General features: G+C 41.7%; 1 protein-coding gene across 4 annotated transcripts in view; it reads right to left on the reverse strand.

The window, feature by feature from the left end:
* The window catches only part of TENM1 (teneurin transmembrane protein 1), a 744434-nt gene that overhangs the window by 10312 nt on the left and 719160 nt on the right, over positions 1–14962 (reverse strand). For all 4 annotated transcript variants that reach the window (XM_089781841.1, XM_089781839.1, XM_089781838.1 and 1 more), the window contains one exon: positions 8535–8831. In XM_089781841.1, the coding sequence (XP_089637967.1) occupies positions 8535–8831 (297 nt within the window). The remainder of the gene's footprint in view (positions 1–8534; positions 8832–14962) is intronic.

Raw genomic sequence — 14962 nt, forward strand, 5'->3', positions numbered from 1 at the left:
GACAAAGGTGCCAGTTCGGGAGGGCAAGGGGGGGGAACAGCAGCTGTGTGCTTTGGGACATGGCTTGTTTTTCATCCCATTCTCCAGACTTTCCCTTCACTCCCTGATATTCCGGGGAATGGGATGAAAAGCAAGCCGCATTCCAGAGCGCACGACTGCTGCACCCCCTACTCTTCCAAAATGGTGACCTCAAAGGCCTAACACCCTGCCTCTGAGGGGGACAGCCATACCCACACCGTGACAGCTTGTTATAGCAAAGTACTTAGATTCTGACCCCATTTCTACAAAGCACTTAAGTACATGAATAGCCACATTAAGTGCTTTGTATGATTTATGCCAAAGTGTTCAGAAACACTGTGACCATCCTTCTAGGACACCAGAACACTAGGAACAAATTAAGAAAAACAACTCATTTCTAAGCATAAACCCTGCCAGGACAGAAAACAATAAGGTTTAATCCTGCAAGGTGCTGAATGCTCTGGCCCTAAACCAGTTGACTCAAACACTAAATGTCTGCCCAAAGGAAAGAGGTAGACTAAGCCAATCCTCTTTAAATTCCTCTTTTTTTCTCCCTCGCTATTTATTTCAGCCCACCTTTGGTGAAAGACATCTGTCATCTGTACATAGGACAAAGATCGTCAACATTTGCCATGCTCGAGTTACCCAGCAGGTGAAGACAGACTTTCCACCAAGCTTTTCCTGATCACTTAATTGCCAGTTTGTCAAACATTTGTAACATACTCAGAGGTGTTATTTTATTCTCACTTTCCAGTCCCTAGTCTGCAGTAAACCACTGACTGAACTCTCTCCCTACTGATGTGATGATTCTCTTGCTATAATGCTCCCTCGTCTGTCGTTGATAGAGTATGAATAACAAGTTCAGAAACATCTCTAATATAACTTTAGTGCCCCTCTGTGCCATTTTCACAGCACTATGGTTTTTTCCACTTTTGTGTGGGACAGCAAAAGGACAGTACAGGAGCTGGTGACATAATATCCTATCCAGTATTATCACTGTGTATTATAAAAATAATAAAAGGCAATTTCCTATTTATTCTAAAAATAGATTTTGAATTATGCAAGTGAGTCCTAATTGATTGAAAAGGATTTCATGGCCTAGCTCACAGGGTTTGAAGCCTTCATGATGTTTTCTGATAAACAACTTGAGTTTATAGCTTGGACTCTCCTTTGAGAATATACAAAACAGATACCCTGCTAAAAATGACCACTAGATGTCACTTCCACTCAACATAAACATGCAGTTGCCGAAGTATTTTGTCTGGTTGCAAACTTTGGCTAGTCAGTGTTTTTTTACAGGAATAAGTTAATTAGTGTGACCAAGTTAAAAAAATATTCTGTAATATCATCATGGTGCCTTTCCCATAGGAATCCTAACCTGATGGCAGGGAATCTTACTCATAGGAACACTAGTTAGTTCCCTACACATAGCAGTCCTAACCCTAGGGAGAAGATTCATACCCACACAAATCCTAACCCTAGGTTTAAGAGCTATATCCATAGTAACCCTGACCCTATAACAGATAGCGCTATCCACTGGAACCCTTAATTCTAGGGTGGGGAACCCTACCCATAGTAACCCTAAACCTAATTCCAAGTTCCCTACCCATAGAAACCCCCTACACAGCTCCAAGTGCACCTTCCTATGGGAACACTAACTCTCACTCCAAGTTCCTTACATGTAGTATTCGTGCAAGGCCCTCTATCCATATTCCTAACTCGAAGTGGCCTACACAAAGGAACCTTAAACCAAGAAAGGCGATTCTTCCCATAGGAAAACTAACCCTATCTCCAACTGCTGTAACTATAGGTACCTGAATCCAAGGGTGAGAGGCCGAATCCATAGGAACCCTAACTCAGGAGCAGGGATCTGTGCCAATAGGAACCCTTATCCTATGGTGGGGAGCCCATCCCATATGAATCTAACCCTCAGGCAGGAAGCCATATCCATTGGAACTCTTACCTAGCTTCAAGTGCCCTTTCCATAGGAACCCTGACCCTAGCTACAAGTGCTTCTGAAAATTCAATTACTTAGAAAGGAGTGAAGTTTGGCCAGAATTAAGGCTCCAGAGTACCATAATTAAGCCATAAAGAAAGCTAATTAATCAGATGAGAAAATGTATATATATAAACTGTAATTTTAATACGCCAAAGTGAATGTCCTATTGATTTTGTACTAAAAATAAATAATTGTGGAGGATTCAGAAACTTATAGCTTCAAAAAACTATTAACACAATAAACAATTATTTCTCAGTGCAACATCACAAACTCTTTGCTTGATGCACACAAGGCTTTATTGGACCAACTCTGAACTTGCTCAATTACCATCTGAAACACTTACTGGTGACAATATCCACTGTACATATGGAGGATCATGTCGAACTTTCATTAACTCTCATAGTTGCATGCAGTGTTATTGTAGCTGTGTTGGTCCCAGGATATGAGAGAGACAAGGTAGGTGCGGTAAGATGTTTTATTGTGTTAGCTTCTGATAAGAGAGACAAGCTCTTAAGCTTACACAAAAGTTGGCCCAATAAAAGATCTCTCACCTCCCATGGGAATTATAGTACAAAATTCCATGTGAGCCAGTAGAAGTTTTTGTCATTATTTCCTGGAGTGGGGAGGGAGGGACCAGGAGTTAGCCATGTGTGTAAAAACTCCTGCACATTAACTTATCCATCTATATTTGTGAATTCAACACAGATTAGGAAAAAATAAACCAGCTGAGAAGTTGAAATGGACAAACTCAGGTCCAAAGAAGAAATATGAAGATACCTTCACAAGCTATTTTCATGGCACTGCCCGAATATGAAACCAAGCAATACCAAAAATCTGTTTATTTGTAAGTTTCTGATAAATACACAGAGAAGAGAATTCCTGATAAATTCATCTGAACCAAACTTCATAAATTTCTATGGTTTGTCTCTGGATTAGATTGCAAATGTATACTTTTAAGATATCTTCTGCTGTACACATTTTTAAGGTATTTGAGTCTCATCATCTAAAAAATTCAGTCTGATCATCAAAAAAATTGCAACTTTAGAAAGTACTAGAAGATTAATTTTGGTTTTTAGGAAATAAAATTAAAATGTACATGCTTCATTTATTTCTATCTCCTTTCATTCTTTTTCAAAATGCTGGATAAACAGCCTTGGAAACTAATATTGTATGTACATGCTACAATACAGGCAGTGGTACTATAAACTTCCTAACATTGTTGCATAATTCTGACCTAGAAGGGCCATCTTTAAGTCAGAGGATAATGCAGTTTCATTGCTGTGGGGTGGGCCTGCGTATGGCTGGTACAGTATGCAGGCTGCCCCGGGGAGAGAGGACTACCCTAGCCTTCCCTCAGTTCAGCAGCTTGGGGCTAAGTGAAAAGCTCCTCTTCATGGTTGCTGCAGCTCCAGTGGGCACAGCTGGGGGAGGGGTGCATGATCCTCAGCTGGGGCAGTTCCAGGTGTATCTGCCCCCTGAACTTCCCAGCCAGAGTGAGGAATGAGGAATGAAGCAAACTGTGCACTATCCCCTCACTTCCTGATAAAGGGGAACAGCCAGCAGTGTTCCTGTATACACTGGGGGGAGGGGACAGAAGGGTCACCTCCCCTCCCCTTCTGACAGGGTGCCTGGGGATGGGAGGCTTGGGACTGGGGCAGTTCTGAATGGGGTGTGTGTGTGTGTGTGTGTGCTGTCAGCCAGCCCCTTTCACCTGCCTAGTGATTCTTTCTCTTTTCTCTATGATTTTCTGAGAAGCAATTCTATTCCAGGCACATCCCATTTTCCTGGCACAACCAAACCTTGACCTTATCAAAGTGCACAGAAGTGTGGCTAGTGGCAGAACAGTGTTTGCACGCTCCAGCCTGTCCTATGCCCCTGACTGCACTGCTCTTCTTTGCTCTGGAGGTGTTAGAGTGACTGGGAGCAACAGGCTCACATCCAGAAGTTCTTCCTGATGAGCCTAGTCATATAACTTTTCCCTGAGAAGGCCAAACATCTCCAGGAGCTGCATTAAGTTGCAGGGTGAATTTGCTGCAGGGGTGGGGATCCTAAGGCTTAGGGGCCGGATCCAGCCACACTTCAGTGCGCTAAGTTATGATAGAAAACTGTATATTGAATGTGGTGGTCCTAGCTCTTACTGTTTAGGAGGAGTTCTGAACAAACAAACAGAAAGACAAACTCTCTCATGTATATACTAGATCAATAACTTTAAACTTTAAAGTGGATTTCTTTGCATATAATATCACCTATCAGCTTTATTGCTTGTCTGGCTGCTTGAGTAATTTCTCCAGATTCCTGTGGTTAACAGGTTGGAAAATGTTTGCAAACTCATGGTATCTTGAATATTTTCAACTTGTTGCCACTATCTTTTCTTAGTTGTGGAGGACTCTGGAGACAAACTTGCAATATGGACTGAAATGCTCTTATACAATGACATACAGAAAATATGATGCCCTACATTGGAGTACTTTTGTACTCTTGTTAGGTGCCCTGTACTTCTATTGAGGAATGCAGATAATGGTTGTTGAGGAAACTCACTCACGAAGCCTTTACAAAACAAATGGAATAATTATTTCTATCTCCTTTCATTCTTTTTCAAAACTGGATAGACAGCCTTGGAAACTAATACTGTATGCACATGCTACAATACAGGCAGTGGTACTATAAACTTCCTAACATTGTTGCATAATTCTGACCTAGAAGGGCCATCTTTAAGTCAGAGGATAATGCAGTTTCAATAGCCTTTAAGTACTTGACTTCTAAACACATCTCAGCAGAGACTGACAACACATTTCAAAAGTAAGGGTAAGTTTTGTGGGTTCCTTTCCACCTGCAACTGAACTGAGTCAATCAATGCATTTTACATAAGTAATTAAGAAATCCTGATGACTCAAATGCTAATGACTTTTGTCCAGTGCTGATCTATGGCAGATATGAAATAATGTCTATTACTTTCCTTCCTGATTCTAATGCAATCCAACCCTGACCTTCCTTCACACATTTATAAAAAGTTTTTAAAAATATACTAATCTAATGAAGCACATTAAGGGTGCATCTACATTACACCCAGACCTTGAAATAAGCTATGCAATTTGAGCAACACAAGTTGCATAGCTTCTTTGGAGTCAATTTAGAAATAGTTTATTTTGAAATTTGGTGCTGTCTACACAGCACTTATTTTGAAACAAATCACTATTCCAAAAGCGTCCCTTACTCCTCGTGGAATGAGGTATATAGGAACAGGGGGCCTGTTATATTTCAAAATAACAGGTGTGCTCAAAAGATGCTTACTTACTGCCCATTACGCCAATGGCGCATAGGGCAGCAACAAAGTCCTTCCACTTCTGTCGGTCGCAGGCCAAAGCGCCTATTGTTCCCCAAGTGTGATGATGGTCTTTTAATTCTTGTTCTACCGTTCGGCGCCAGGTTGTTTTTGGTCTTCCTCTCTTTCTCTTCTCATCTGGTTTCCAGTGGAGTGCAATTTTCGTAATAGATCCGTCTTCTCTTCATAACACATGACCTATCCATCGCCAGTGTCTTTTCATAATTATAGTGGCCATGTCTTCTTGTTTACACTGAGACAGTAGGTCTTCATTGGAAATTTTATTTGGCCAAAATATCCTGATTATTCTTCTAAGATTCTTAGTATGGAATGTAGACAATTTAGTAAGGTCTCGTTGTATCATGCGCCAACATTCTGCTCCATAAAGAAGCACTGGGAGAACACAGCTGTTATATAGTTTCAGCTTGGTGCGCACGCTGTACTTTGAGGATTTCCAGATGTTATTCATACTGATAAAGGCATTTCGTGCTTTACTCAGTCTATTCTGAATGTCTTGCTAACTTCCACCATCTGGGGTGATGATACTACCGAAATATACAAATCTATCAGTAAAAGGAAGATCGTTGTTATTGATCTTGATGGGGGTTTGTATTGTAGTGTTCAGAGTCATGACTTCTGACTTCTTCTGGTTTATCTTAAGGCCAACTTGTGATCTATACTTATTTAATTTATCTGTTTTATCTTGCATATGCTGATGAGTGTGAGAGAGAAATGCCAAGTCGTCGGCAAAATCCAGATCTTCAAGTGTAGAGAAAAGCGTCCATCTAATGCCGGTATGCCCCTCCTCAGTCGTACGTCGCATCACCCAGTCAATAACAAGATTGAAGAGCAGTGGCGACATTACACAACCTTGACGAACTCCAGTCTTGACTTCAAACCATATATCGCTTCCTCCAACACAACAGCTATAATTTTTGTAGCAGCTCCTAATGAGCTTCACCATATGATATGGTATTCCATAGGCCCTCAAAATCTACCATAATCTGTCTCTGTCTACACTATCGAAAGCCTTTTCAAAGTCTACAAAGTTCACGTGAAGTTGTCGTTGCCATTCTGCACTCTGTTCTATGATGTTACGCAGAGCAAAGATCTGTTCTATACAATGCCTACCTTTTCTAAAACCTGCCTGTTCCTTCCTCAGCGTTTCATTAACTGCTGTTGATATTCTACCTATGATGATTTTAGCAAGGATCTTGCTGGGTATTGATAGAAGGGTAATTCCACGCCAGTTGTTACAATCGCTGAGTGTGCCCTTCTTTGGGATCTTGATAATCACCCCTTTAGTCCAATCCCCCGGTACGCAGGCTTCTGTCCAAACTGTTCTGAAAAGTGGTTCCAGTATTCCAGCTGCTGTCTCTGGGTCTATTTTGAAAAGTTCTGCATTCAAGTTGTCCTTTCCTGGGGTTTTGTTGTTCTTCAGTTTCTTGATTGCTGATATAATTTCTTCTTTGGTAGGTAGATCAATGTTAATATCTAAATCTGTCTCCCTTCCACATATATTAACACCTTCTTCTGATGATTCTCTGTTAAGTATTTATTTGAAGTGTTCGGCCCAGCGTGCGTCTTGTTCCGCTTGTGTTGTGAGCAATTTTCCTTGCTTATCCTTAATAGGTGGGCTGACTATGGAATGGTACTTACCATACACTTGCTTAGTAATTCTATACAGTTGTCCTTGTTCTCCTCGAGCCGCAGCACTTTCTGCCTCTTTTGCAAGGTCGTCGACAAAAGCACGGCGATCAGCACGTACCATTCTCTTAACTATCTTATTGGCCTCATTATACCGTTGTTTATAACGTTCTTGTAGTCTTGCTGATCGAGTGCTAATCATCTGACTCTTCAATTTACGTCTCTCCTCTATAACTTTCCAAGTGTCTGGTGGGATCCATTGCTTAGATTTTCTCTTCTTATAGCCCAAGCATTCTTCAGCACTCTGATGGTATGCAGTCTTTATATTATTATAGACTGTATTGATGTTACCAACATTACTTTCTGTAACTAAATCGTGCAGCACTTGAAATCTATTTTTTACTTGTGTGACAAAGCTGTATTTTATGCATGGGTCCTGTAATTTTTGGATATCAAATCTTGGTTGTATATGGGATTTGGTCTGTGCCTTCCGGAGTTTAAGTCTCACCATTGCAATTACCAATTAATGGTCACTTCCAGCATCAGCCCCTCGTTTCACTCTCACATCCAGCAATGATCTCCTCCACATTCCATTAATGAGCAGATGATCTATCTGGTTTTTGTCTCTATCATTGGGCGAATGCCATGTCAATTTATGGATGTCACGGTGTGGGAACAAAGTACCTCCAACAACCAAGTTGTTGGTGTCACAGAACTCAACCAGCCTTTCTCCATTCTCATTCTTTATCCCACATCCATGTATTCCCATTGCACGCTTGTTGTTGGTGTTGTCACTCCCAACTTTTGCATTTAAATCACCCATGATAATCATCACGTCATGTTGAGGTGATGACTTGACTTCTACCTCTAGCTGCTCATAAAAGAGATCTTTCACTTCATCATCGCTGTTGTTGGTTGGGCTATAGCATTGGATGATGGTCATATTTACATACTTCCCCTTCATTCTCACTTTCATCAATCTGCTGTTGACAGGTTTCCATTCTATCAGACACTTTTCAATTCCTTTTCTCAAAATGATGGCTACTCCTTCTTCATGCTGATTGTCCTCTCTTCCCGAATATAGAACTGTCTCCCTGGTTAATGTTGTCATTCTGCCAAATCAAAAGATGCAAGTACCCCGAAATATACTTGCAGAGTAGACATAGCCTAACTGAACTGAACCAAAAATCAAAACTATAGTTTAATTCCACATGCCACTTATTCTAGTATAAATATGTTACCATTCAATTTTATTATTTGCATAAATTATCCCTTTGGGAAAGTCTCTTTCAAAAAAGTGAATAAACTGGTCAAAATGAAATAAAAGGAAAACATATTTAGTTTTAATACTTGCCTAACTACAATGTTCTAAGTGATGACAGAACAAAGACATTTTATCTAAACATATAATTGTTTCCATTTACAGTTAAAAGGAGTTCTTAGTTACTTTTGTTAAAGACTTAGTATGACAGTGACTATATTTGTAATTTAGTCTTTATATTGAATTTCCTGCCTTCAATATAATACTCCATTTTTAAATTGATTTACCTTTTCCAAATATGTGTAGCTCCATATTTTACCATCTGCCCATGTTCTGGAAATTATCTTCCCACTTGGGTCATACTCCATTTTTTCAGTCCACGTTCCTCTCTGAATGTAGGTCACTAATCCTGAATGTGAGTAAGTGATGTTGACTTCATTATATTTGCTGATGGGTGACCACTGAATTGGACGTCCTGTCTGGTCATACAGAATCCGGAGGGTGAATTTTCGATGGTCATCATAGATCTTTCCTGTTCTGGTTACGTGGTCAAAATCAATGGATAACAGGTTTCTGTTATGGGCCTAAAGATAAAGATGTGAGAATAATGTGTCTTAGATGTTAATACAATTGCAACATTTCTATGAAAACCAAATGATCAACTGTATTATGTTTTTAATAGTATATGTATATAGTAATTATTAAGGATGAGAGTGCAAAGTTTCAGTGCATTACAAATAGCTGGAGTAAGACATTTGTCTAAAAGCAAGTTTTGTTCTCTAATTTTGGCACTCTGAATTACACAGGAAGGATATGTCTACACTACCCCGCTAGTTCGAACTAGCGGGGTAATGTAGGCATACCGCACTTGCAAATGAAGCCCGGGATTTGAATTTCCCGGGCTTCATTTGCATAAGCGGGGAGCCGCCATTTTTAAAACCCCGCTGGTTCGAACCCCGTGCAGCGCGGCTACACGGGGCTCGAACTAGGTAGTTCGGACTAGGATTCCTATTCCGAACTACCGGAACGAGGTGTACCGGTAGTTCGGAATAGGAATCCTAGTCCAAACTACCTAGTTCGAGCCCCGTGTAGCCGCGCTGCACGGGGTTCGAACCAGCGGGGTTTTAAAAATGGCGGCTCCCCGCTTATGCAAATGAAGCCCGGGAAATTCAAATCCCGGGCTTCATTTGCAAGTGCGGTATGCCTACATTACCCTCCTAGTTCGAACTAGGAGGGTAGTGTAGACATACCCGAAGATATTTACATTTGCCCCCTCTCTGTATTTATAAAGTACATTTAAACATTTTATTTTACTTACAGGGTTTAAAGGAAAGTAAATCCAGAAAGTAAAGAGTGAGATCTTTCATTTTAAAGTGTCTGCGAAGCATAATGTTAAGGGCTGTATTGTTCGCAGTTACTGTTGCTGAACAATAACATTGGCTTTGTATAACATAGTTGTCCCCACCAAAGCATTTCCACCACCATAGGCGTATTGCAGCATGGCTTGCCTTGCAATAAGCAATCTGCCACCTGCAAGACAAGACCTAAGCATATCACGGCTCAATGGTCAGTGACCAACTGCTGTTACCTGGGGCAACTGCAATAGCTGATACACTAAATGAAATGTATACAAACTAAGAAAATCTGCTCAGGAAAATCTTTTAAAGTTTATTAGCAATAGCTTTGGAACCTAAAATTAGCACCTACCATTAGTTAAATCTCTTACACCAAACATATTTCATATTTCAGCACATTAGGATTTGCTTTATACAAATCTCCTATTTTAATGCCCTACAATTTCCTTTCATCTCTCTGTTCTTATCTTATCCCAAGTCCTCCTCCTTTCTCCATTTTTCTTTTTTTTTTCTTCCTGACTCCATACATGCAATCTAACTGGAAGAAATAAATAAACTCATTTTCCGGCCACACCAGAAGAAAGGAGGCAGTGGTCATGGTTTAAATAGTCCACAATTTTATTTATTTAAAATATCTGGTGGTACCCAGCATTAAATATGGGTAATCATGCTTTTTCTTACCATAATCCCCAATATGATCCAAGCCACCCTGGTACTTGGACCCAACCATGTTCCCCTCCCCAAAAGATAAAAGGGGCTAGATATAGGAACTCAAACTGGCCTTCCTCAGCACCCATAAGGAATGCTTTACATTCGTTTCCAATTCATTTTATCCAATAATAATAACCCTTTCATAATGAATACCTGCACTGGCCATCTGACATAAGTTTTAACAAACTAAGCTCCAACAAAATAACCCAAACTATCTGCCACAAGCAGGGATCTCAAAACTGCTGGTGGGGGAGGGGGGGGGAAGGAGGTAAAAAAAAACATAGCCCATCTCAGCCAATCTGATGTCGAGGGAAACATTCCTTCCCAGTCCCATAGGGAAAAATGGAAACTAGTGTCATGACCACAGTGGATCATGAAAGAATCTGGGGCTTTTTCAGATTCTATAGGCTGTGTCTACACTGGCATGAATTTCCGGAAATGCTTAAAACGGAATACTATTCCGTTTTCAGTTTTTCCGGAAAAGGAGCGTCTACATTGGCAGGCTGCTTTTCCGGAAAAGCCCTTTTTCCGGAAAAGCGTCTGTGGCCAATGTAGACGCGCTTTTCTGGAAAAGACTACTGGGCTGTCTACACTGGTGCTTTTCCAGAACAGTGTTCCAGAATAAGGACTTATGCCCAAGCGGGAGCAGAATAGTTTTTCCGGAATAGCGGCTGATTTTGTACAGTAGAGCATCGTTGCTTTTCCAGAAATTCAAGGGCCAGTGTAGACAGCTCACAGTTTATTCCGGAAAAGCGGCTGATTTTCTTGAATAAGTGGCCCAGTGTAGACACAGCCTATGAGTATGAGGGTGGAGTCTGCCAGTCCATTCTTCAGAACTGCATGGGATAATAATATCACCTCATCCTTTGGTTAACTGCTGGGGCAGTTACATGCCTCCCTGGCACTCCCTTCTTCCAAACCATGCAGCTGTTTCATGCTTCTTCCCATTCTACACAGATGAACTTTCCCCCTTACACCACATCTGCTACAAGGGAAGCCCTTACAAAAGCAAAAATCTTTTTATTTCAAAAGCTTCAGAGGGGTAGCTGAGTTAGTCTGTAACTGGAAAAACTTAAAACACAACAAATAGTCTTGCAGCACTTTAAAAACTAACAAAACATGTAGATGCTATCATGCATGAGCTTTCATGGGCACAACCCACAGTTGGCACTGTTAGATGGAATATATAAGCCCTCAAAGTAAAAAAAAGTTAATATAATTCAGTTGCTGTCCACCATTAAACAATGTTTGATAAGGGTCAGAGTTTGGTAGTTCTCTCTGTACTTTAGCTTGTTTAGTATCATGGCAAACACACCATTATAATTTCCCTTGAATCTTTTATTAAAATTACAAAAAAGAAGGAAAACAATTAAAGCATTTATAATATAAAGTACTGAATCAGGTTTTCATGATAACAGTAGCCTTTGTTCCCTTTTGCTTTAGTTCCAGAGAGTTTTTACAAGGAAAAATCCAGTTGTCTGACATTATGGTATTTCAGTAGCATACAGAACAGGACCTCTGATTTGTATGGAGAAGGTAAGGCAATCTACTAATTATCTAAGGTGCTTGTAAATGAATGCAAGGAGCCTGGGAAACAAACAGGAAGAACTAGAAGTTCTGGCACAAAGAACTATGATTTGATTGGAATAACGGAGATTTGGTGGAATAACCCACATGACTGGAGCACTGTCATGGAAGGGTATAAACTGTTCAGGAAGGACAGGCGGGGAAGAGAAGGTGGAGGAGTTGCACTGTATGTAGGAGAACAGTATGATTCCTTAGAGCTCAAGTATTAGAAGGGGAAAAGCCTGTTGAGAGTCCTTGGGTTAAAAGCTTAGAGGCAGAAGCTACAGAGGTGATGTTGTAGTCAGGGTCTGCTAGAGACCACCAATTCAGGTGGATGAGGTAGACGAGGTTTTCTTCAGACAACTAAGAGAAGCTTCCAGATCACAGGCACTGGTTCTCATGGGGAACTTTAATCACCCTGACATCTGTTGGGAGACCAATACAGCAGTACACAGATAATCCAGGAAGTTTTTGGGGAATGTTGGGGATAACTTCCTGGTACAAATGCTGAAAGAACCAATCAGAAGACACACAAAGCTTGACCTGCTACTCACAAACAGGGGAGAATTAGTAGGGGAAGTAGATGTGGGTGGCAACCTGAGAAGCACTGATCGTGAGATGGTCAATTTCAGGAACCTGATGAAAGGAAGAAAGGAGAGCAGCAAAATACACACTTCAGACTTCAGAAAAGCAGACTTTGACTCCCTCAGGGAACTGATGGGCAGGATCCCCTAGGATGCTAACATGAGGGGGAAAGGTGTCCAGAAGAACTGGCATCATTTTAAAGAAGCCTTATTGAAGGCACAGGAACAAACCATCCCGATGCACAGTAAGAAAAGCAAATATGGTAGGTGCCCAGTTTGGCATAGTAGTGAAATCCCTAGTGAGCTTAAATACAAAAAAGAAGCTTACAAGAAGTGGAAACATGGGCAGATGACTAGGGAGAAGTATAAATATATTGCTCGAGAATGCAGGGGTGTAATCAAGAAGGTCAAAGTGCAATTGGAATTGCAGCTAGCAAGAGACATGAAGGGTAACGAGAGGTTTCTACAGGCATGTTAGCAATAAGAGAGTGATCAGGGAGGATGTGGGACCTTTACTGGATGAGGAAGGTTGCCTCTTGACAGATCATGTGGGAAAAACGTGAAGTATTAAATGTTTTTTTTGCCTCTGTCTTCACAGACAAGGTCAGGTCCCAGACTACTGCACTATGCAACGCAGTATGGGAAGGAGGTGGGCAGCCCTTGGTATAAAACGAACAGGTTAAGAACTATTTAGAAAAGATACACAAATTCAGGGGGGCAGATTTAATGCACCCAAGGGTGCTGAGGGAGTTTGCAGATGCCATTGCAGAGCCTTTGGCCATTATTTTTGAAAACTTGTGGAGATCAGAGAGGAAGTCCCAGATGACTGGAAAAAGGCAAATGTAATGCTCTTCTTTAAAAAAAGGGAGGGACAATCCAGGGAACTACAGACTGACCAGCCTCACCTCAGTCCCCAGAAAAATCATGGAGGGGATCCTCAAGGTATCCATTTTAAAGCACTTGGAAGAGAGGAAAGTGATCAGGAATAGTCAGCATGGATTCACCAAGGGCAAATCATGCCTAACCAACCTGATTGCCTTCTACGAGGAGGTAACTGGCTCTGTGGATAGGGGGAAGTCAGTGGATGTGAAAAACCTTGACTTTAGCAAAGCTTTTGATAGGGTCTCCCATAATATTCTTGCCAGCAAGTAAAGTATGGATTGGATAAATGCAACGTAAGGTGGATAGAAAGATGGCTAGATTGTCGGGCCCAATGGGTAATGATCAATGGCTTGATGTCTGGTTGGTTTCAAGGAGACTGCCCCAAGGATCGGTTCTTGGTCCAGTTTTGTTCAACATCTTTATTAATGACCTGGATGAGGGGATGGATTGCACCCTCAGCAAGTTTGCAGATGACACTAAGCTATAGGGAGAGGTAGGGATAGAGTCCAGGATGACCAAGACAAATTGGAGGATTGGGCCAAAAGAAATCTGATGAGGTTCAACAAGCACAAGTGCAGAGTCTTGTACGTGGGGCGGAAGAATCACAAGCACTGTTATAGGCTGGGGTTTGACTGGATAAGCAGCAGTTCCACAGAAAAGGTCATGGGGATTACAGTGGATAAGAAGCTTGATATGAGTCAACAGTGTGCCCTTGTAGCCAAGAAGGCTAATGGCATATTAGGGTGCATTAGGAGGAGCCACATCTGGAGTATTGTGTCCAATTCTGGGTTTCCCACTATATAAAGTATATGGATGCACTGGAGAGGGTCCAGCAGAGGGCAACAAAAATCATTAGGGGGCTGGAGCACATGACCCATGAGGAGAGGCTAAGGGATTTGGGCTTGTTTAGTCGGCAGAAAAGAGTGAGGGGGGTTTCGATAGCAGTATTTAACTACCTGAAGGGAGGTTCCAAAGAGGACAGAGGGTACGTCTACATTACAACGTTAATTCGAACTAACCTAGTTCGAATTAGTTAATTCGAACTAAGCTAATTCGAACTAACGGATCCAGACTAAAAAACTAGTTCGAATTAGCGTTTTGCTAATTTGAACTAGCATGTCCACATTAAGTGGACCCTGAACCAGGCTTAAGGATGGCCGGAAGCAGTGCTGGCAGGGCATCAGAGGAGGACTTAGAGCGTGGAGATGCTGTCTCAGGCTAGCCGAGGGCTGTGCTTAAAAGGTCCTGACCCCCACCCCGGACAGACAGTTCTCAGGGGTATCCCGCTTGCAAAGCAGTCCTGGTTTGGATTGCCCGGAGTACCCACACTGGGCACATCACAGCACTCGGCCATCAGACCGGCTGCACTTGCCGCAGGCTGCCATCTGGGGAGAGAGGGCAATTGGGGGGCTGCAGGAGAGCTTCCACCCCCAGAAGCCCGCAGAGCCAGCTCAGTCCTCCCCATCGGGGGCTCGTGCCCCATTCCTCCCACACCTTCTTCCACTTACCCTTCCCTAGCCCCTTTTCTTGATGTACAAAATAAAGATAATGTGTCTTCCAAAATGGAATCTGTCTTTATTGAACAAAACTGGGGGAGACTGGGAAAAGGAGGTGGGA

The sequence above is a fragment of the Pelodiscus sinensis genome, chromosome 13, assembly GCF_052426305.1.
Source record: "Pelodiscus sinensis isolate ZL-2025 chromosome 13, ASM5242630v1, whole genome shotgun sequence".
Classification (NCBI taxonomy): Eukaryota; Metazoa; Chordata; order Testudines; family Trionychidae; genus Pelodiscus; species Pelodiscus sinensis.